Here is a 25,167-nt window from a genome sequence, read left to right as displayed (position 1 = left end):
TTCTTTCTATTAACGCTTACTAATTAAACCCATTCTGAGTCAACATATACGTATTTAGTTTTCTTCTATAAAACGTCTTCGGTGTTTTGTTAGAAATGTCCACCAGAAAACGAAAAATATCTTTTTGCAATTCCTGATAATAATATCTGGTTTACAGTTCGCCGTTGAGTCATAAAACGGCCTATTTTTCCATACCAACGAAATGGGTACTTTAATGAACATTATGCAACTCAAATGGGTTGCATAATATTCATTATAACACTTATTTGGGTGCTATAATGAAAAACCAACATCAGAACAGTTGTTGCATGACTACATTTTGCTGAATTAGCTTGGGTAAGTGTTCAAATAGTGTATTCTCTGCGTCGCGTAATGAATGAAATAGTTTTATGGACAAGACATCAAAAATTTCCAAAAGCAAGTACATCTATCGCTTCACGGTTTATTGAACTATGCAATGTGGCACGGCAACATGGAATCTCTGCAGCAACATAATTTATTGGCAAGAATGATCATGTGGAGTAAATTCTGGAGTATAATTTTGGTACATATTTGTCATACATATTAAAATCCATTTTTCGCCATTGCAAAAAAGCGTGTGCAACTCGTCAATTGAAGATGGTTGAGGATGACAACGGTTGACAACGATTTTTGCATGCCTCATATGCACAAACACATATACAAGGACAAACAGACAATAGCTTGGGTCGTCGAGTTGATTGTATATAAGACTATGGGTCTCCCTGCCTCCTTTAAAAAGGTTGAATTTGGAAGGAAATTATATCCTTTTTTTACAAGTTTTTGTATGAAAAATGAAAAATTATTTCTTCATACCTGGCAAACTGCAGTCGTACAAACTTTGCGATCGCATTTCTGAAACATAATCTGAAAGACCTATTTTTGTGCATTTAGGTGCAGAGGGTTCGTTTAGTGAGCAAATGTATGTTATTAACAATTCTCTATCTGCGTATACTATATTCGTATATTCTGGTTTTGATTTAGCTCAATGCCATAAACCACGCTGATTAATTAATATGAAGTATGCTTCAGCATAATCACATTAGTCTTAAATCAAATAACCTTTGAAATAGAATTGGAATCAGAATACAAAATAAATCCCACAATTCCTATATTTTTATATACATACTTACTGATATAAAACTGAAATGATATAAAATTTATCAAATTCGGGAGCACCCACCCCACGATGAATTCCTTTGAAAGCGGCACAAATGCTGGGGTATTGCTATATCGTCAATGGTAAACGGGAACACGGCGATTTATCACAGACTACTTCTTCTGTTACTATAATTCTATTGGTCGCAAAGCAGTTATTTAACTTTGAGAAAATGAATTCAGAATTGCGTACATAATGTAAAAAAAATACCACGGAAAAAAATTAATTTCGTTTCGTTTCGAAAAATTTCGAATTAAATGGACGTTGATTTCGTATCGTTTCGAAGTCTCGGAAGTAAATATATATTTCGTTTCGTTTCGTTTCGAATCTACACAAACATTTTAAATTTCGTTTCGTTTCGTTTCGTTAGGAAAAAGTGTGTTATCGCAAACCCTTAGTTATTACGAGAGTAAACTATCAAATCGCTTGAGACACTTTGATGAACCGCTACGATAGTAAGCATCTGAAGCGGCGTCAAATCCAGGCGCTTTTTAAACTCCCAAAGCTGACTAGGGAGTTGCCAGTCGATTTGCAGTCCCTGCTGGAGGGATTCGAGAGAACTACTCAAACATTGGACCAGCTAGTTCAGCCCGCCGATTACAAGGTTCTGCTGCTTCTGGATATCTTGTGCGCTCGCCTGGATCCAGCGACACGGAGAAGCTGGGTGGAATTCTCGTCCACCAAGGTGCACGATACTATAAAACACCCGACTGACTTCCTGCAGCGCAGGGTTAAAGTTAAAGCATCCATACCATCCAAGCTCTCCGATTCCAAGGTGGAATATTCCGAAGTCAAGAAGAGATCTCCCAATCCTCGTTCAAGTTACAGTATCGTTCACAGTTCAGGTGCAAATTGTGCTGCATGTCGAGAGGACCATCTTCTTAACCAGTGTCCAACCTTCCAAAGCTTGTCCGTTTCCGATCGTGACAGATTGCTACGAAGCCAAGCACTTTGCTGCAACTGCTTCAAACGTGGACATCGAGCGCTGGAATGCCCCTCTCGATTCTTATGCCGGAACTGCAAAGGCAAACACCACAGATTGGTTTGCTTCCGATCATGTTCAAATGGATATGAAAACGGATCACCGAGCGCTCGAACTTCTGCAGTGGGCACTAGTTCTCAATCCGAAAGAGGAACGCCAACGCAGGTGTCGTCGAATGTTTCTGGAAATCGTACGTCGTCGGTACTTCTTGCAACGGTCATAGTTATTGTCGAAGATGAAGATGGAGTTCGTGTCACAGCAAGAGCATTGTTAGATTCCGGATCAGAATGCAATTTTATAACTGACCGTTTTTCTTAGCAGTTAAAAGTCCAACGACAGCGGTCAGATATCGAGGTTTACGGAATCGGGCAAGCTAACATTAAAGTGAAGCACAAGGTCACAGCCACCTTAAAATCGCGAGTAACAGGGTTCTCGCGAAAGATGGAATTTCTATTATTTCCAAAGGTGACAGCAAATCTTCCAATAGCCAATGTACACAATGCTGGATGGGTAGTTCGAGCCGGCGTAGAATTGGCAGATTCAACCTTTTTACATCTAAGGCTGTCGACCTGGTGTTACGAATACAACACTTCTTCACTTTCTTCAATAACGGTAACGAGGTTAGTCTTGGAGAAGGTTTTCCTACGCTCACGGAGTCGGTGTTCGAATGGGTGGTATTCGGATATGTAAATGGGTTGCACAGTAACCACCGAATATCCTGCAATATGGCAGTCACTCTAAAGGAGTTACTGACTCGATTCTGGTCATGTGAGGAAGTGGATGCACCAAATATTTTTTCCCAGTAGGAAACACGTTGCGAAGATCAGTATATACAATCAGTTGGAAGGGACTGTGATGGGCGATATATTGTGTCCCTTCCCAAAGATAAAGCTGCACTTGAAAGGTTGGGTGAATCAAGAGATATTGCCTTCCGTCGGTTCCAAAGTCTGGAACGTAGACTGCTAAAGAAACCAGAACTGCGTATTCAATATCGAAAGTTTATAGAAGACTACCTGGCGTTAGGTCATTCGTCGTGTGCAACAAAACGTGTTCAATGAGGAGTGGAAGGTACTTTCGGCAGGTTGTACGGTAGCCAAAAGCTCGCCATTACGCTGGTTTCATCCTAGGCTATCACAGGACAAACTTATTCCTATTGGAGGGCGATTAGAACATTCATCAGAACGTGAAGGTACCAAGCATCCGATTGTCCTACCAGTAAGGCACCCGTTCACCAAAAGGCTTTTGGAATACTATCATCATAAATTACTTCATGCAGGACCACAGTTGCTACTGGGTGCAATTAGATTACAATATTGGCCACTAGGCGGCCGAAGTGTGGCAAGAGAAGTAGTGCAAGAAAGTATCCTATGCTTCCGAGTAAAACCAAGACAGTTGAACAGTTCATGGAAGAACTTCCAGCGGCTCGTGTAACTGTATCAAGACAATTCTCCAACACCGGCGTGGATTATTTCGGTCCAGTATACGTTTGGCTGACACCTCGTAGAGCTGCTGTGAAGGCGTATGTGGCAGTATTTATCTGTATGTGTAGCAAGTTGAGCAAGTGCTGACATTGACATTGAAGATATGAACACACTTTTAGTACAAGTTGAAGCTTGTTTAAATTCAAGACCGCTGACTGCAATGTCAGACGACTCGAACGATTTGGAACCCTTAACCCCAGGACATTTCCTGATTGGAGCCATCAGTACTAATAAATAGACTTTCCCAGATTCAGATTACACCAAAAAAAATGCAGGGGTTCTGGAAAAGATGGCGGCGAGAGTACTTGTCCCAATATCAATAGGTCAACTAATCGTTATTCGTGAAGATAACGTGCCATCAATCAGGTGGAAAATTGGAAGAATAGTAAAGGTACATCCGGGACAGGACGGTGTGGTAAGAGTTGCTACAGTAAGGACAGTAGCGGGATCTTTGGATAGACCCATTGAGAAGTTGTGTATCCTTCCATCATTGGCTCAGAATGACAACAACAACCAACAGTGGAACAGTAGACCCGTCCACCGGTGCACGGGAGGTTTCTTTTCTTTTATTTTTCAGAAATCCCAGTTATTTCAGGGTGGGCGGGAGTGTGTGAAGCAGGTGAAGCAGTGTGAAGCAGGAAAGCGCGAAAATGTGTGACGAGATCTACGACGGATTTTTCGGTAACGATTGACAACTAGGCTACACGACGATTAGCATTAACAAAAGTTTGAAACAACCTACCGGATCAGACGGAATCTGAATCCAAGTTTTTGAATGGAATTTGACACAAATATATGTCTAAGTTAGAATAAATAAATGTAGTTTTACGTAAAATAAAGTGTAGTTGCAGTGCAGAGAAAAGTAACGTGTAATAACTGACAGATACTGACAGACTGACAGATACTGACAGATACGTATTTCGACCCACGAGACCTGAACGATGCTCGTGGAGGACCAACGCGCACTTGGAGTTTTCGAAATGAAAGTGCTGCGTACCATCTATGGTGGGGTGCAGATGGCGGACGGTACGTGGAGGAGGCAAATGAAAATGGTTTTCGACAACGGTCCGAGGGGAGAAATTCTTTGAGGAAGAACTGGTGGACGTTCTAGAGGAATATACGAATGCACGATAAAAGTTCGTAATAGCTCCTTTGAATTTCAGCAGGAATCTACGGAGGAATTATCTTAGGGGGTACCGGATGAACTCCCTGAAGAAAGAATTCATGGAGAAACTTTCGAGAAAATTCTTAGAGAAGTTTCCTGGAGAAATTTTGAAGGATTTTTTTCAGGGATTCCGAGAAGAATTCTTAGGAGAACTACTGGAGGAAGTTCCACATGAAGTCTTGGAGGAACTTCCGGATGAAATCCTGGAGCTACTTCCGGAGGAACTTTTGGACGAAATCCTTGAGAACTTCCGGACGAAAACTTGGAGGAACTTCCGTACGATAGCCTGGAGGATCTTCCGGAAAAAATCTGGAGAAACTTCTGGTGGAACTCCTAGAGGAACTTTCGGATGAAATCGTGAAGAAAATTTCGGACGAAATCCTTTATGAACTTTTGGATGAAATTCTAAGAAACTTTCGGAAAAAATCCTGGAGAAAATTCCGGAGGAATTCCTGGAGGAAATTCTGCAGGAAATCCTGGAGGAACTTCCAGATGAAATCATGGAGAAACTTCTAGACGACATCCTGAAGGCGCTTCCGAACATCATCCTGGAGAAACTTCCGCACGGAATCCTGAATCAACTTCTGGAGGAATTCATGGATGAACTTCCAAAGGAATTCCTGGAGGAACTTTCGGACGAAATTCTGGAGGAACTTCCGGGCGACATCCTGGAGAAACTTCCGGGATTCTTTTCCTGGAGAAACTTCCGAAGAAATATCTGGAGGAATGTCCAAAGAAAGAAAGTCCAGAATATTGATGACGTTTGAAATTAGTCTGCGGTGCTCCACGCCGCCACGCCGTCGTTGCCGATAATCAACGGTGTGACGCCACCACACCGCTGCCGCTGGCTGAAAATGTTCTATCAATTTTTTCAAAAATTCCAATCGGCGCACAGGTCTAGTTAGGATATGAGTTGTAGGGTAAGAGCCTAAGAACTACGAAATAGGGTCTATATCGTTAAAACCCTTTACTTGTATTCAAAAACTCAGACAAGGCAAGAGTAAAAAACTGGAACTGAAATGTGAAAAAAATGAGTTATTTCGAGGAAAACGTTAAATCATGACCAACTTTGCCGTAACGTAAACATAGCATGCACTCCGAAACCATGAAGGTTCCGGTTTCCGGTGAAGGAAACTTCCGCACTGATGGTGCCCCGACTACCGGCGGCTACCGCAGGGGACGCTTTCGCGCATTGCGCCTACTTCGTCTTCGGGTTGCACAGGTAGTCCGACAGTTCCGGTGGTGGATGACGTCCGCACTGGCGGTGCCCTACATACCCGAAGCGCTTTCTTCTTCTTTCTTCAGCAGGTTGGCTGTTCGAGTGCCAAGTTCGGTCCGACGATTCCGGTTAGCAGAAGACTTCCGGTTCGCCGGCGCCTCGACGACCCGAGGCCAAACTGGACTCACACTGGTCACTTCTCCATCTACGCTGCAGCTCTGACAGTATTTGCGTCACGGCTCTGCTGACCACATTCCACGTGCCTTCTTCGTGACACATTCGCTCCACGATGTTGTCCGCCCGTAGGGCAGGCATTCCTCTACGTACTTCCGCAAGCCTTGGGCAATCGAATACCACATGTTCTGGAGTCTCTTCGACATTCTCACACTTTGGACATAACGGTGAATTAGTATGTCCAAACCGATGTAAGTACTTCCGGAAGCATCCGTGACCGGACAGAAACTGCGTCAGGTGAAAGTTCACTTCACCATGCTTTCTGTTCATCCACACCGACAGGTTTGGGATGAGCCGGTGGGTCCACCTCCCTTTCTCCGTACTGTCCCACTCTTGTTGCCATCTCGCCATCGATCGGATTCTCACCTCCTTCCTTACGTTTCTGGTGTCTCTTCGCCGATAACACTCGATGTCTTCCTCCAGGGTGATGCAGATGGGTAGCATTCCAGCAATAACGCATACAGCCTCTGACGATATCGTTCTATATGCGCTCGCGACTCGAATGGCCATCAGCCGGAACACACTTTCAGTTTTTCCCGGTTCCGCTTGATTTGCAGTGCACTGCCCCAAGCAGGAACCCCAGCACGCAGTATCGATGACGAGACACTAGCTAGCAGACGCCTCGTGCTGCTTCTTGGACCGCCTACGTTTGGCATTATCCTCGCTATTGCGTTCATTGCCTTCGCCGACTTTTCACAGGCGTAGTCAACGTGGCTGTTGAAATTTAGCCGATCGTCGATCATCACTCCCAAGTGCTTCAGTGATCGCTTCGAAGAAATCGCATGGCCTCCGACGACGATCTCCATCCGCTGGATCGCTTTGCAGTTGCTGACTTATAGCACCTCCGTTTTGTGGTGAGCTATCTGCAGCTTAACACCGCTCATTCAGCGCTCGATCATGGCCATCGTCTCCATCACCAACACCTCCACTTCTTCAAGAGTCTCGCCCATCACCGCTAGTGACACACCGTCCGCAAAACCCATGATTTTCACTTTTCTGGGTAGCTGCTAAGTCAACACTCCGTCGTACATCGCATTCCAAAGAGTTGGACCAAGTATGGAGCCCTGGGGAATGCCCGTTGTAACGCGCATCGATTTATGTCCTTCGTTCGTATCGTACATCAGAACTCTACCCTGAAAATAACTTTTCAGGATATTGCACAGATAGTTGGGGACCGGCATTCTGTGCAGCGTCGCCCATCCGTAAAAATGGCCAATTCGTAAATTCCATCGTAAAGCGACGGGATTTTTTTAGAACCATTTTCTGCCGAAGCCTGAGTATGGAATCGATGCTTTGATCCACATACGGACCATTGTGTCCACTGTCCTTCTGAAGCGGTGTGGTTTTTTTAGAACCATTTTCTGGTGCTTTGACCCACATGATTCGATAAAAATTGATTTTATAAAAATGACGTCACTTCAGTCCGCGTATTGACCATTTTCACGGGAATTCCGGATTTTTCAGGAGACCTCCCAAAGGGCACAATAGTTGACAATGCAAAAAAGCATTAATTTCATGCTCACACAGAGAGAAAAAGTTGTTGAAATTTACACGAAAGTAATGCTCATAAAGGGAATGCCAAAAAGAGCGTAAATTTAAACGATATTATCACCTGAATGTATGCAATTTGTATTGCATTATGACACTTTTTATACGAATAAGTGTCATAATGCTATGTAAATTGCATACATTAAGGGCAAACTTGTTGGAAAAGACTCATGTACGCCCAGAATAGTGTAATTTTCCACGTCTTTATTATTTACGCGTCGATTACTTTTCATTATTTCTTTCTGTGCAGGGTTTGGCAACAAATGGTTTAAATTAAAAATCTGACGCATCACGATGAAATTTACTAATTGATCATTTCTACGAATGTTCCGGATCTTCCAGGGGACCACTCAGTGGACACAATGGTCCGTATGTGGGTTCGTCGCTTTACGATGGAATTTACGAATTGGCCAATTTTACGGATGCTCCGGATCTTACAGGTGGTCACCCGGTGGCCTCTAAAACACATACCTCCAAAATTACATACATGCACTTGAGCACCCTTTGTCCCAGTGACATACGCAAAGATTTATATAATCAATTTTTACGACTTTTTACTCATATAAATATACAGGCTCACCACGGTGTATCTGGTAGAGCAACATTATTTTCAAAAAATCAGTATCGGTAAAACACCCACCAGATGAAAGCTTACACTCTCCTCTTTCATCTCATGATAAAATTAAAATGTTCTATCGGGGGGTCTAGAACATTTTTTTTAAACAATGTGCAATTACATTTAAATGGCTTAAACCCTATATATTATATATCAGCCCCTACATTTCTTTTGAAAACTGATTCTAACATCGCAGAAAGTTTAAGGAAAATTTTTCTCTCATTTCTTTTAACGATAGCCAGGCAAATCTTGATAATCAATATTCAAAGTTTTTAATACTTTTCCATCAGTGTACGTTGGCACGGAGAGTTTAAAGATGAATTCGTGAATAAATTACGATCAGAAGCGATAATGTTTAGTTCAAATGCCAAATTAACAATCACCTTACAATCATAGTGAGCCATGACTTTATACTATTTAAGCGCACGTGTATGTATACAGTTTGTGAATTTCTATTTGAAAGTGAATACATAGTCGTTTTGTTTCTTTTGCTTTTTTGGAATTATAAAGGTAAGTATTTAGGTATATCGGGATTTAGATAAAACATTTTTCTAGATTTATATATACATAAAACAGGAAAATTGTAACATGAAACCCAGAAGCCATGGAGAAAACCGAACTTTGGTTTGCATATTGTGTCTCAAGAAGTTGAATCTGCAACCGTTATCTTCCAATGCGGTTGATATAATCGAACAATATATTCTTCCTGATATAAGAATAAGAAACTGGTATTACCCTACACAAATTTGCAGAGCGTGTTCGTTCCAAATATACTCATTAAATAATGGTAGTGAATCAATAAATATAACACTACATGATTATACGTACAATTTGAAACCTCCCACTCGTAGCAGTAAGATTTGCTCATGTGAGATTTGTTCAGCAATTGAAAAAAAATTGAAAGGAAAACGTGGTAGACCTAGTACTTCGGGTATTGAAAAACGAAAGTGTCAATTGAATCTATGCTCAATTTGCTACAGGGAAATAGGCAAAGGGAAACGTCATGCTTGCACAAAAGCTGGAATGCAACGTAATTTGTTCAGTATTATCCAAAACGCTCAAGGCTCTGGTGACTCTGCAGTAGCACAATACATGAGGTGTAAGCCCACAGATAGTTCGGGGATGGTTACGCCTTCAAATTTGCATGGACATTTATCCAACTGGAAATCGTCTCCGGTGGATAAACAGTCAGAGAAACAGTTAACCGCTAACTGATCTATTTCTAATAAAGAAAACGTGTGATTTGAGCACCAGACGAACGATTCAACTGAGCAAATGCCTGAGGGGTCTGGACATTGAAATTGCTCCCAACATTGCTGCCAAAATGACAATCCTCAATCAATCCCTTCAACGATTTTTCGAGGTCACTCAGCTATCTTTCGAAGTGAACGAAAAGGATGAAATGGTTTTAAAACCAGTTATATATTGTAACAACGTACAGGAATTGGTCAATCATGAAGAAAAATAAATGTAGCTGACTCGTTTTTCAAAGTAGGGGTCGACAGCGGAGGAGGTTCTTTCAAAGTGACTCTTTCAATTGTTGAACAAAATGGAACAAAAGGTTGCTATAAGGATACAGGAGTTAAAATGTTATTGTTACTAGCTGTTGCTCCTGGAGTACTGGAAAAATTCAACAACATTGAGAAAATTTGGAACACGCTTCTACGCCTCAAAAGTTTCAAGTGTTTTGTTGCTGGTGACTTGAAAATCGTCAACCTTCTATGCGGTATTATGGGACATAGCTCAACATTCCCTTGTCCATACTGCACCATAATGAAAGCTGATCTCTCTGCAGCTGTCGGTAAACCCAGAACTCTTGGATTTATCCGGGAAATGTCGACGCAGTGGAAAAAACTGGGGTCCGAAAATAAGCTAGCACGGCAGTTTTATAATTGTATAGAGGTCAGTACTGAGATTTTCATTTTCATTGAGAGAGGTCACGCGATATTTACACTTTATTCTCTCCCGCTTTCATAGAAAACACAAACATTGAAAGGAATTCTGCTAAATTTTCACAGATTTTTATTTCATGAAAGCGCTTCAAACTAGTGTAAACAAGCTGTTTCTTCTTCAATAATGTTACTTCTAACTCAAAAATCAAAAAGAATACAATCATTGTATCGATTAGTCATCGTTATTTACACAGATCTATTAAAACTGTTTAGAAATTTAGATTTCAAAACAAAGCACATTCCTTTCATGACTGCTTGTAATGTGACAGGTGACCGGGATATGGCTACATTTTCATTTGGTCTCTTGAAAATGAAAATGCAACTGTTTTCGCTTTCACATGACAGTCACGAAAACTAGCAGTACTGATAGAGGTCCCTTTGCTCAGTGGAGAACCTGACGAATCCGTTGTAAACATTTGCCCTCCTCCTTCTCTGCATATTACATTGGGAATTATAAATGCAATATACAATAAAGTTGAGACACTCCTATCGAACGAAAAGAGACGAAAAGTTGACCGAACAAATAGTCGAAAACAGAGTTTGCAGGGTTGTTAATATTCGGCAGCACTGGATGAAGGTGATGTTTTTTTATATCATTTTTTTTCAATTTTCTTCCTGCTTTGAAATCAACCTCACATTCCCGGAGAGGCAGAAAAGTAAACAACAGAACTCACATCACCCACTGCGTCACGAAGATGAAATTTACACTCAGTCATACGGTAAGGCGCGAACTGAGCAGCCTGTCAGAGTGACTTGTGAGTGGCTGAATGCGAAATTGAATGGTCGGTGTTGGAGATGATTTCTCGCTTAACTTTTCAAAAGGACCTAAGTAACATTTTTTTTCATGAATTAATTTGAATACTGCAATCAATAGCTTTCATGTTGTTCTGATGATTGCAGTACTCAAATTAATTCATTAAAAAAATGTTACTTAGGTCCTTTTGAAAAGTTATGCGAGATTTTTCGGCTGCACCTAGTCGCACTCACCGCGGCGGCGATGAAGGCGACCGCAGATTATACTCTGAGATGAGATGTGCCTTCTCGTATCTCGAAATAGGACCATTTTTGAACCAGTTCCTGATAGGTTGATTTTGACAACTGCGTACGTACCCGTTTGTTTATCGAAGCTCGGAAGAGAAGCTGTTCCTGAAGAATGGGTCAAGATTAGCAGCTGCCAACGCCACAGCAACACGACCGGATTTTAATGTTGCCAAAATGGGGATGTTGCCAAAAAACGGGAAAAAAATTTCATACAAAATTTCATTTTTTTTTGTTTGCATGACTGAAGCAAAATACTTAGAATATGTACTACAAAGTATGTGGAGTGTGTTTAAGTGATGCACGTGCATCATAATTGAAATTTTTGCAATATTATTCATAACTCGGAGAATGTAGTTCAAATACAATTGAAACAAACTCAAGAATGGGTATCATTCGATAATGTAACTAATTAGCCATTTTAATAATACAAATTTAATAATAAATAATATTTGAAATTAACAATAGCGTCGGCCACGTCCTTACAAAAAATTATAGTGATGTAAAACGTTTCTATTGTAGTCCATTGAAGTGCTGACTTCAATCTGACATCTCATATAAATTTATGTCCACTAAAAATGCTTGTTTTTATCATAATTCACTATATAAATCAAATAGCGATCTGCCGGATACAAGATGACTAAATGTGCTACAAATTTCGGATTCTTATATAATGGATTTTGATGGAGGCAAACTTTCTTGTGGTCGGTGTGATTAAGAGTAAAGTTCTGTGCACAATTTTCGCTGACATTATGGAAAAAATGAACGCAAGGCATAAGACGTTCCATTGTTTTAGAAAATGGTAACGGAAATCTGCATTCTGCACATTGGTCAAGCGTATCCAATGTAGTGTGAGTCCCATACAACACTGGACTTACTAAAACCAAATCCCTTTGCACTAGTCGGGCTCCTAGCACTCAACCCAGGAATATTTCAGGCGGCAATGATTGATCCATGAGCACTTTGTACACCTTGCACTACTAGTGATAGTGCGGCCAAGTGGAAGCTGGAAGACGGACAAACTGGTGCTCGCAGCAGGTCATCGCACTCCAGTTCTCCATGCACTACTTTCATTATTATAACTTTAAAAAGATGGAAGAATCCTACATCATACTGAATAGGGAAGCAAAGCAGATCGGACTAGTGATTAACACGTTGAAGACGAAGTAGACTCAAGAGAAGACAACGGCTATTCACCACGAGCTTGTATCAATGGCGACAAAATCAAGGTGGTTGAAGAATTCGTGTACTTAGGCTCAGCAGACAAATTCGGAGACGCAACGTGGCAGGAAAGCGTACGTACTTTGGACTCCAAAAAACACTCCGATCGAATAGAGTTCGCCGCCGTACCGAACAGACTCCCTCATTAAACCGGTGGCGGTAGTCCTCCTTGGACACGAGATCTGGACAATGCTTTTGGAGGACCAACACGCACTTGGAGTAAAAATGGTTCTCTACAACGATCCGACAGGCACAAGAAGGCGAGGTGTGCAGCGATCAAGGTGGATCGATCAGGTGGAAGACGATTTACGGACCCTCCGTAGACTGCGTGACTGGTAACGTACAGCAGTGGACGGAGACGACTGTTATGTACCGCAGAGGCCACTCCGGCCTTAGGCTGAACAAATAATAATAAAACCACATGTGACGCATCACTCGCCTATCGAAGCAGCTAGAATTACACCAGCGATCTCATGGGAACTTCACAGGAGGTACTCCACTTTTGATACTTCGCCATCACAAACAGAACACTCGAGAGCAGGCATTGGGAGTGTGAGTGAGCATTGTGAGCATTGATCTATTGCAATTTATGCTACATCCATAGCTAATGAGTTAACTGCCTCGCTCAGATGAATGCCAAACAACGAGTATGAGCGATCGTTGCTGTGATAAACAATGAGCAACACCGTCTAACAAGCCAAGCCGTGGTGAGGTATCCATGTAAGCATTCGTACCCTGCTTGCTCTAGTATAATGAAACCAAACAATCAAACCACATCATGCGTTCTGCTTTATTCGCTCTTCTTTCAAAGTGATAAGATAGTCGAGCCTCCAATTCAGTGTGCTAGAGTTCCAGACCCATAGAGGTCTTAATTTTTAGAATGCTTGAATGACTTCTTCTATCAGCGCACCGTAACGACTTTCATTGTTGTGTTACCAAGTGATTCGCTCCACTCAATACGCTTCCATTGGTGAGCGTTGAAGATCATTAAACGGTGAATCATCGAACGTCAAATTTCAAACATCTTAGGAAGCTCATAACTTGCCCCGCGGCAGAGCATCAAGTTGGCTCAGATTGACCCGATTTTTTCTCATGATCCGATTTAAGTCAATGCCTACTCGAGAGACTTACGGTTACATGTTACCAAACTCTTACTGAGCTTACAATATTACTGTTGAACTGTTGGCAAATATGCTGGAATTAAAAGGCTCGTTATGCAATTGACACATCAGGAAACTAGAAAAGCCAACAGTGTTCTGATATTAATCGCTAGACAAAATTGCGTCAATTTAAGACTCTTGGAAATAAAATTGTTGCTTATTTTCTAAACGGGAATGCAGCAAAAAGACGAATAAAATGATAAAATGATAGTTTCTCGGCTGAAACCAGAAAAGAGACGCATAATGAGCAAAATGATTTGATGGCTATACAGCGCATTTAGAATATTAAATGTGCCAATCACTAGCAATTAAACTTACTTGGGTTGCTTGTTCCTGGATCACTCATGCAGTATCGGTTGCATTGTGGTGTGAACAGCGGGTTGGTGTTGTACTATGTACAACGGTGTAAGTAAGCGAGATGCCAAAAATACGACATTCTACGGTGGGCTGGTTAAATTAGGGTAGTGTGAATAGGGACATGGAAAACGTGAATAAAAAGAGCAGAAAATGTTCAATAGACATTGTTTGTAATGAGTTTGTAATGTACGAGTGGTGGTTCATTACTTCAGTAAAAGTGCCCACTATTCGTACAGAGCCCATAATACGCATATAAACATTAATGACATTCATTTTTGGTTTTGTTTATACTTTCACATATTAATAAAAAGATTTTAGCTCTATAAAACAATAAAAAAAATATTTTCGAAGTTGTTGCCAAAATCGGGGGTAGACAAAAACGGGTGTTGCCAAAATCGGGATGGGACTGTATGGACTTTATTGATATGAGTGATAAAAGAACCGGCAATAATATCAAAAATTGCACAGAAATATCATTTAAATATCAAGATATGCTATGGATAAGAGCAAACTAATAGCACATGATATTGATCACTTCTTACAAATAGCATAACTTGATCTCTTCATAATATTTTAGTGCAAAATATTGATATTGTCGACTGATCTTTCATCTCTTATATCAATCATGTCTATATTTCATTTTGCTATCTAATCAACATTTGATATTATTGAGCTATTTTCTTCTACTCGGGTATGAATGTTGGATTTAGATTTCCAGTCTGGTAGGATTTTTATTAAACTTCCCTTGGCATTGTGATGGCATCGTAAAATGCGAATGCAAAAATGGTAACTTGGCTTCTAAATTAGGAGCACGATGGGGCTTGTGACCCACCAAATTAAACATTTTCTTCACTCCTCATTGTACTTAAATTGCCAGAATTGTTCTGAAAAACAACCTGGTTACAATTTAGGTATTGATAAACAATTCCGAAAGAAATTTCTAGGTTTTCCTGAAATAATTTCCAAAGGAAATCCTGGAGAAAGATCTGAAGGAATACATCCCAAGCAACACAGTTTGTTTCAACTCAGTACTTGGAATGTAATTATGACTTCTCCACCAGCCTGAATCTCGTTACCAGACTCTTATATACGACTTGTTTACAACCAAAAAAGCGCAAGAGGTGGAGTCAATATATAACATTTCTTAGGTTTTATATGAAATGATTTTGAATCTTATTTATAACTGAAATATAATACCCGTGAAAACCGAGCTGTCATCTTATTCCGGTTAGGTGTATTGCCTAATTTGTTTTGGAAATATATTTCAAAGAATGCATGATGAATTTCAAATTCCAAATATTAACAATTGTGTTTTGTTGCTTATATGATGAAATTCCACATGCGGCTCAGAATTTATGGTGAAACACACTTATGTACCTTCATTTATTCGATGCGCCTTGAGGAACTGATCATATAATCGATCGGTTTTTGAAAAAAATTACATATGTATCGTATGCTTCATGCGCGAACAAAACGCATCTCTGATTTTTATGATTCAGATCTCCATTTTCGTCGTACAGTAACGGTTGATCTTGTTGTTACCTTCAGACAATAAAAACTTTTATATAGAAAAATGTCCGATATTTCAAAAATATATTAAGTGACCTATCACGGTTACTCGTGTTGAATATTATAGTTATTCATGACCAAAAGATTCGTATGTCTGGGTGTGCTAAAATCAATACATTTTTTGTTGTGAATTTTGTTTCGAGCCTGACGAAACACTCAAAAATAGTCCAATGGAAACCGCAACATATGGTAGAAGACTATAAAAACTGGTCGCAACGAACCATCAAAGGTTAACTGTACAGTTGACATCGGACATAAAAGTCAAATCAATTTAAATTTTGAAATAAGGGAACTATTTCCTTTTTCATATCACTGGAAACGTTTCCGATGAAAACAAATTCAATTCTTTCTATGAGCTTGAAAGAGGAAGATAATTGTCAGCAAGATCTCTGAATAGACACTGTGACATATCTAATCTATTGAAAAGTATTTTCATTTAAAACATTCTATATTAATTATTCAGAAAACGAAATCCGTTTTTTTGGCCTGCACTGTATTAAAATCTGTCAAAAATATTGCATTCAATAAGAAATGGTGAAGCTGTTCCGAAAACTTATATACAACTGTCATAAGACGAGTTTAAACAATCCCATTGAATTCCACCACTTAATTGTATCCTGACAGATACGTATTTCGACCTCAACAGTAAGGCCGTCTTCAGTGTCTCGTACTTGACTCGACTTAAGTCGAGTCAAGTACCAGACACTGAAGACGGCCTTACTGTTGAGGTCGAAATACGTATCTGTCAGGATACAATTAAGTGGTGGAATTCAATGGGATTGTTTAAACTCGTCTTATGACAGGTGAAAACATTCCACTAAAAAGCTCAAAATAATTTTCTTATTATATACAACATAAATTTAACCGCATGAAACCATAAATATAATTTCAATAATTGTTGTTTGTTATAACGCAGTTGTAAATCGGTAAACCTAAAAACCATGAGTTATAAACAACACTTCCAAGTTACAACTAAAAACAATATTACTTTCAAAACCTAATTGTGTTTTTGTGATTTATGTGCCCTCGCTGTGATGTGATGTATATTAGACATATAATCGCAACCAATAAAAGTTGAATTATTAAAGGTAAGAGAAACAATTTCAAGAATATCATTGACTATTCGTGTCCATTCCTTTCTAAACAAAAATCTGTGTTCTGAAGGCATATTTTTGAACGCCATGCAGAAGGTTGTATTGAGGTTTCGGTCTAACACAATTATTTCAAACATTGTTTTGCTGTTTTATTTAAGTTATACATAAGATGCAAATAAAAAACTTTAAGAAATATGACTTTCCGAAATCCAAAACATAAAGAACTTAAGTATAACTGAATCCAAACTCAATGTCACAGTCGAAACAAGTATATAATTTATATACAACATTTCTATTAATTTTTTTATTAGGAGTAAGTTGCAGGTGCTACTTGGGATGAAGAAAATTCTTAGAGTCTTTATCTGGATTTATCCCCGTAGTAATTTCTGGAGGGTTTTTTGAAAAAAATCCGTAGAATTTTCGTCCAAGAAATTTTGAAAGGAAATGGCGGAGAAAATTTCAAAGGAATTACTAGATGAATTTCCGAAGCAGAGCAGAGACACTTACGCGAAGCCCGCGGGATTTAGCGAATCTCCTTTCAACAGTGTAATCCAACAGACTAATAAATAGATTCACAATACTTTATTTTGATAAAGTATTCCCAAATAAATTTCTTGGTTTTCTTGAAATAATTTCCGAATGAAGTCCTGGAGGAAGTTCTGAAGAAATACACGAATTCTTAGAGTCTTGAGGAATTTCTGGATCTCTGAAGAAATTCTTGGAGGAATGTTCACAGCATTTCTTTAAGAAATTCAAGGATGTCGGTACTTCCTAGAGGATCTCCTTTGAAAAGTACAGTCAAACGTTCCTGAAAGGATCATCGACTCTTGGTAATATCGAAGAGTGGAATAGAAAATTCCTGGAAAGCTGTAATACCTGGAATACCTGGAAAAGTTCCAATGGAATATTTTCCGAAGAAATTTTGTAGAAATTGTTAAATGTATGTATGTATGCATGTAGTTATCCACCATCCTAGCTTGAGTCTTGCTCTGCATATGGCTTGACCCAATAGTATAGTCGAATTTAATTACCATTCTGCTTTCAAAGCACGGCTTTATGAAGGGCAAAACACGGAGTTGGCGGACCCGTAAGCAGAAACACTTACGCGAAGCCCGCGGGATAGAAAGAATCTTCTTTCAACAGTGTAATCCAACAGACTAGTAAAAAGATTCGCATTCCTATTTGAGCTTTCCGAGGAACGGCTTCTTTGAGAAAGGGCGCGGCATATCCATTACAACTGTGGGGAAGTGTACCCATCTACATGGTTAAATTTTTTTTAAAAGTATTCCAAAAAGAAGCTCAAGCTCAATTCCTATTGGAATTGTCAGAATTAATCTTAGAAGAATTTTTGAAGGAATTTCCAGAAGAATACTTTAAGAAATTTCCTAAGTTCCTGAGAACTTCCGAAGCAATTCCGAGGATAAGTTCAACGAGAAGCCTGGATTCATTTGTGGAGGTTATTTCAAGGAATTCCTGGAGAAATTCCTGATCCTGAATCCCGACGGAATTTTTGAAGGTTTACTAGAATGAGTTTCTTGATGACTTTCCGTATTAATTCCGGAATATATCTCCTAACGAATTATTTAAGGTATTAAAAAAAAACCGTAGAAATTTTCGAACAAAATCTTGCAGTAAATTCCCAAGGAATTTTCGAAAATAACCGAATATCCGCCATCTCATAGAGTCAAAACTGAGTTTGTTTTACTACTGTCCAGATTTTTGAAGAAATTTTTGGAGAAATATAGGAATTTTCATTTAAATTCCAATAGCTATCTGTTTGGAAAATCCATCGAAAATTCCTTTGTAACTTCATTTTAGAATTCCTTTGGATATTCCTTCAGAAATTCATTTAAAAATTCTGTTCGAAAATCTTTTCAGGTTTTCTTTCGGTTATTCCTTCAAGAGTTTAGTCGGAAATTCCACCAGGAATTTCTTGGAAAATCTCTTTAGAAAAGCCACCAGGAATTAATTTGGACATTTTTGGACATCGGGCCGAATATTGACAAACGTTGCATGACTATTCAAAACATAGAATGACTTACTTAGTTTTCTTCTTCACATATTCATTCATTTGATTGGTACTGAGAATTATCACTGCGTTTAAAGAAAACATAATTGGCCTTGATTATGTTGACTTTTCGCACTAAAATTTTCCCACAGTTCAACATCGGGGTCAGATCTATGTGCGTAGTTGTTGAAATCATCATTTAAGTGTTTAGTTTTACAGTAATTTTTTAGTTTACGAAATCTAAATAAATACTCACTGACTGAAATTTGATCGGCAATTGTCAATGTTCAGCCGAATATTTTTAAAGGAATTTTCGAAGAAATTTCCAAAGTTATTTAAGTGTTAAACTTATTTTCAATTAAAAACACTTAAACAACGGTTTAAAAAAATTGAAGGAGTTCACAAAAGAAATTTCCGAAGATTTCCCATGCTTCTTTGTTCGACAGCAGGCTGACCAGTCGAATTTTGGATACTATTTGAAAACATGAATAGGTCTAATCTACAGGAATTCTTGAAAGAGTTGTTAAATGAATTTCTAGAGGAATGTCCGAGCGAAGTCCTATAGAAAGTTCGGAAAGAATTCATGTAGAAAGTTCTAAATAAATTCCAGAGAGAAATTTAGAAAAAAAATCAAAAATATCTTCCTAGAGTCTTCCTTGATTATTTGATTTCTTCTTAGATTACTGGAAGATTTTTAGTGGAAATTCCTAGAAGAAATTTCTGACGGAATTTCTAAAAAAAATCCTAAAAAAATCCTAAGTCAAATTCCTAAGGTTTTCTCCTAAAGGGATTGCCGAATGTATTCCTAAAGCAGTGTCCGTAGGTATTCCTATAGAAATTCTCGAAAGATTTTCAATTCGTATTTTTAAAGAAATTCTTGAAGGAACTTTTGGAGAAATTTCGGAACGAATCTCTGAAGAAATACCCAAATAAATTTACAAAGGAAATTCTTAGAGGAAGTTATGAAGGAACTCATTGAGAAAATTCTAAATTATTTCTTATAATTCATTTTTCGAATTTTCTGATGAATCCGACTTTCTGATATATCCGAATTACTTTTCAATGAACTTATGTGCTGTGATGCGGCAAAGTTGTAGTGGAGGATGTAATGCAAACTTTTGCTGTGGAGATACAATCTATTAGTATGTTCACCCCATCAGTCTGACTGGAGCTAGCAATTGTACAAATAAAAACCCTAAAATTCATTAAAAGCATCATATGCCACGTATTTTTTTCCCTGCTCAAAGTCCTTTACGCCGATTCACGCCGCCGCCGCCGAACATTGTGTAAAAATGGCCTTACACCGCCGCCGTTCACAAATACTTCGGCGCACAGGTCTATACGCGGGTACCCCGTCAACCTCACAGATAGAAAAAGTTGTTGAAATTTACACGAAAGTAATGCACATAAAGAGAATGTCAAAAAGAGCGTAAATTTAAACGATATTATCACCTGAATGTATGCAATTTGTATTGCATTATGACACGAATAAGTGTCATAATGCAATGTAAATTGCATACATTTAGGACAAACTTGTTGGAAAAGATTCATGTACGCCCAGAATAGTGTAATTTTCCACGTCTTTATTTTTTACGCGCTGATTACTTTTCATTATTATTTTTACGCGTTTAAGGGGTATAAATATGATAAGAAAATTATTTTGAGCTTTTTCGTGGAATGTTTTCACTTGTCATAAGACGAGTTTATACAATCCCATTGAATTCCACCACTTAATTGTATCTTGACAGATACGTATTTCGACCTCAACAGTAAGGCCGTCTTCAGTGTCTCGTACTTGACTCGACAAGTCGAGTTTGAGAGACCCTGAAGACGGCCTTACTGTTGAGGTCGAAATACGTATCTGTCAAGATACAATTAAGTGGTGGAATTCAATGGGATTGTATAAACTCGTCTTATGACAAGGGTATAAATAGTTTTCGACCCCTAATAAGCGCTCTAATCGTAACCTAGACCTCAAACTTTGCCCGTCGCTTCGTCTCAACATTCTACGAGATGTCAGAAAGTTTCATAGAATTTGAACTTACCTACAACAAGTTATTTAAGTTTCAATATCAGAATGGGTACCCGGGTACCCCGTCACTCACATAAGGGATATATAAAGCTTTCAACGATACTCAACTGATGATATTGATTATGTTATTAAAAAAATATTGAAATGTTAAATATTTTCGAATAATTGTATTGAAAGAGCAAGAGGACATGATGCAACGATGATCTGCCGTAATCTGAAAAAAATACGTAAGCGCAAACATGTTTCCGTTTCTGTTAAAGATCTCGATGAGTACCATTCGTTGACTCCATTTTTGAGAAATGGCGTATACGAAACATTCTCAGATTACGACAGAAATGGACAGAGAACTGAAATGAATTAAAAACAATCAATTTCTACGAAAGATAGATTAAACATGCTGATGCTTGTTATCAGCAACAGCAACAGTCCACATTTACGATGAAATGATGCAAATGGGATTCTACATATAATGAAATCATACTACCTTCCATCATAATCTATGATGTAAGATTTCAAAACATATCATACACAACAAATAGTGAAACTAATTGCAATTTTGTTTTCCTAGAATGAAAAAAATGCATTCAAGTATGAGTTACGTTACGACAATATGTAGCTACATTGAAACTAAAAGTACTTTTGCTTTCTGGACAGGGTTGACGCGATTATAAATTATTGGTAAACAGTCTTTTATATTCATCAGAATGGCACCCTGCGTTGCATCAACCGCGATAAGACAGCCGAGGCTGAAAGCAAGTCACACATTTCGGTTAAGCCAGTTTGAATCGTCTTCTAATTGGAAGATAACGTTTTCTCGCTGAAACTAGAAGCTCTGCGGCAGTAATCATGGCTGGATTCCTTCATCGCATCAATGTTCTGTGAGTTAATAATGGCGTGTATAGTGCACGCACAATTATGACAATCTTTCCGATTTCAGGCTACTTGCATTATTGTCCCTAACGCAGGGAGCTCGATACGGTTGTGAGAACTTTTCTGATGACGATTCGTACTGTATCGTGTCGAGCGTATCTGCCGAACCGCACTCCTGTAGGATTGAATTTCCGGAAAATTCAGCGATCCAACTGCAGTTTGCTCACTTGGAGACACTTTCTGCTCGACTTCTGTATCGCATGACACATGTGGAGCGGTTGGACATTGTCAACAGTTACATCAGAAGTGCTTTTCTGAAACCAGAACTGAAGTACTTCCGAGTGTCCCGTTGCCAACTGAACGAACTTCAAATCGACAAGGCGGAAGTTTATCAATTGACCGAGCTGCTTTTGCCAGAGAATGAACTGGCTAGTGTTCCAAACGGTGTGAACCTGTTGACAAACGTCACTCTAATTGATTTATCGAACAATCATCTATCGTTTCTGGATATGAACGAATTCACTGGTTTGGATAAGCTGACCATCTTGGGTCTAAGCTATAACAACATAAAAGTCGTATTCTCTACTGGACCCGTTGAATTACCATCTCTGATGTTTCTCAATTTTGCTAACAACAGCATCAATACTCTTGATATCTCTCGCTGGAATATTTCCAAACTACACGAACTTGATGTATCCAGCAACAAGTTGGAACGTATCGACAATAATCTACTGGACCAACTGCCTGCTATTCATAATGTGAATTTTGCCGAGAACCCGTGGAATTGCCCCTGGCGTGATGATTTCCGCCTGAATGCTGAAGGTAAATTGGATTGGACCGGGCTGGACATGTGCGAGTTCACTTTCAATATTAATGGTTTGGCCCAGAAGACTAGGCAGGAACAATCCGTCAAAAACTCTTTGACCGAAATCATTTCCAACATCGCTAGTAACCTCACCGAGGCTCTGATAGATGTCGATAGCATTGTCGAAGATGTTTTCTGTAGAATCATCCAGGGTGAATAAAGTCCTAATATCATTAGCTTCGTTAACAATTTGTGTTATTTCACCTTCGAAACAACTCACAATTACAAAGCCAATTACAGTGGAACAGCGAAAAGTTTTCTGCCCCATGCCGATTAAATATGTAAACCTTATTTCACGAATTTCTGGAACAATTATCCTTCCTGCCTGTGGTGAGTTTCCAACTTCCACCGTTGAAAGTGGTTGAAAATAAAAAAAAGGCTACAAAGGTTTTCCAAGCGGAGAGTTTAAAATCCAATTAGTGACGTATTTTTGCCTGCAAAGTTGAATTCTTTGATGGAAATTGTTGGCGCCGACCTGGCATCGTCCTTGAAGGGAGGGGGAGGTGTCAGTCATGAAGCATAACACTGGCCTGGCACTGCGCACCTTTCAATTATCTTGGCATTCCGTGTTCGAAAAATAAGCAGCAAATTGTCAGAATCGGCGAATGACACAATTTTGTGAGTTGTAATGAAGTTGTGAGGTTTTGGTTAATAGCAGCTAGATAGCGGTTTTTCATGAATACATATTACTTTTTGGCGACAGATGATGACTTCTTTTTCAGACTTTATATGGCTACCGAAGGTGTTCTGGATAACTTAATGTTTCGCCTAAATCACCCTGTATAATACACCGTCCGACAGATTCTTCTCATCCCACAAAATTTCAGCAGGTTCTACCTAATTTCCTCCCCGATGATGAATTTTATGAGGTGGCGAATAAATTTCCGCAGCGGATTATTCACCTCGACGCGCATTTTACCAAAATAAAATGTAATGCGGCTAAGCCATCAAAGGGCGGAAGCCTTGGAGTGGTAAAATCCTGTTATGGGTAGGCGTTAGTAGAATCAAATCCATAGTACGTGCGTACTGATCATAAAACGGAAGCCACAAGTAAATTAACGCACGGATGGTGATGACTGATGATTATGGAATGCTCATTGCGATTGAATACGAATCTCAACCCCTTTAGGGAAATTTAAACCGCCTTGTTCTGGAATTCGGTTACAACTACTGAATCGTTCCACATCGACGTTGAATTTTGATCAACAATCCGACGGCACCGCAATCAGAACGAAATACGCTGAATACGATACGATCCCTATCCAACTCAATCAAAACTATTTCTCTCGCCGTAGATTTCCAATCACGCCAATGTAACCAGAACCTGCAGCGTTTTGAATCCGCCCGCAATCCGCAACGCTTCGGCTCGCCCAAATTGCAATCTACTGTTACTGGCTGACGAACTCCATTTCCCTGGCAGCATCAGTGCCGACCGGAGGAACTGTTGGTTGATGCAATTTGCATATCAAAGAAACGCGTCGCAACCAAGTACGCTTCCATATAATATGACAAAACTTTTCAAATCAAGCGATCTGGAGTGCGCTTCTGGAGGAGTTTTCCCGGTTCCGAGTCCACGGTGCTGGCTCCTGGATATGGTAACTAGAACCCGAGCAGCAGGAGATGGGTGAACAGGAAATTATTTCAGTGATGTAAAGATAATTTGTAACAAGTTGCGTCGTTTCAAATATTATCCCACTTTTGTTTTATACATTCTTAACAGGTCAAGTATAAATGCAAGCTCCTAAATTGGGTGCGCCTTAGGCTTAATTATACCTTTCTATGTCATAGGATAAGATCATTCCAACGTCCATTATTCTCGTTGTCTATTATGGCTAAGCTCTTATGGATTGCATATAGTTGTTAAAAAAGTGCCAGATATTGGCGTCTGCCTGGTATAAGACAAACAGGGGAGATAATGCCTTATCAATACGTCTGCTCGGTATAATGCAACGTACACACCAGTCAAGCAGTTTGACGAACATTGACTCCGCCCCCAAGAAAACGCTTCGGTTGCTGCTTTGTTTGAACGTGTGTGAAGTTGTTCGAACAACCATTTGACAGTTGGCGGCTCGGTTGGAAAAAATTAAAACGGTTTGATTTTGGTTTGAGTAGTCGGGGGCGGAGTCAAGGTTCGCCGAACATGTTTGAGCATTTGTAGTGAAGTTGCACAAACCCCCATATATTTTTTGATGGTTGGTGCTCAAGTTGTCCCTTCGGTCGTTCGTGTGTGATATTGTTGGTCAAATAAATTGATTGTTCGTGCAGCTGTTGGAAAAACTTGATGGATGTTTGTATAAACGAGAGGTGGAGTCAATGTTGGTCAAACTGCTTGACCGTGTGTACGTTCCATTAGGACTGGAAGCTATACCCCAACCGGAGCCTTTGTACCAAGAATGGCGTTTGAGGATCCATGGGTTTAATCCAAAAGAAAATGAAAAAGTCTCTCACTTATCATCTCTTTATACATATAGGGGAAGAGGCCCCAAAACGCCCCCCCGATGCAAAACGCCTTTTGTGGTTTCCCTCATATTTACCGTCATTAATATGTCCGTAACAAAACTAGATCTAAAATTATGTAG

At 39.4% G+C, this 25,167-nt stretch overlaps 1 protein-coding gene across 1 annotated transcript; it reads left to right on the top strand.

The window, feature by feature from the left end:
• Positions 1-21,629: 21,629 nt before the first annotated feature.
• Positions 21,630-22,774, top strand: LOC134204418 (phospholipase A2 inhibitor beta-like). The gene is made up of 2 exons (XM_062679240.1): positions 21,630-21,731; positions 21,791-22,774. Exons 1-2 carry the CDS (start codon positions 21,700-21,702, stop codon positions 22,746-22,748), a joined length of 990 nt encoding a protein of 329 aa, XP_062535224.1. The 5' UTR covers positions 21,630-21,699; the 3' UTR covers positions 22,749-22,774.
• The last annotated feature ends 2,393 nt before the right edge of the window (positions 22,775-25,167 follow it).

The sequence above is a fragment of the Armigeres subalbatus genome, unplaced genomic scaffold (assembly GCF_024139115.2).
Source record: "Armigeres subalbatus isolate Guangzhou_Male unplaced genomic scaffold, GZ_Asu_2 Contig567, whole genome shotgun sequence".
NCBI lineage: Eukaryota > Metazoa > Arthropoda > Insecta > Diptera > Culicidae > Armigeres > Armigeres subalbatus.
The sequence above is the reverse complement of the archived record's forward strand: the minus strand, read 5'-3'. Positions and strand labels throughout refer to the sequence as shown.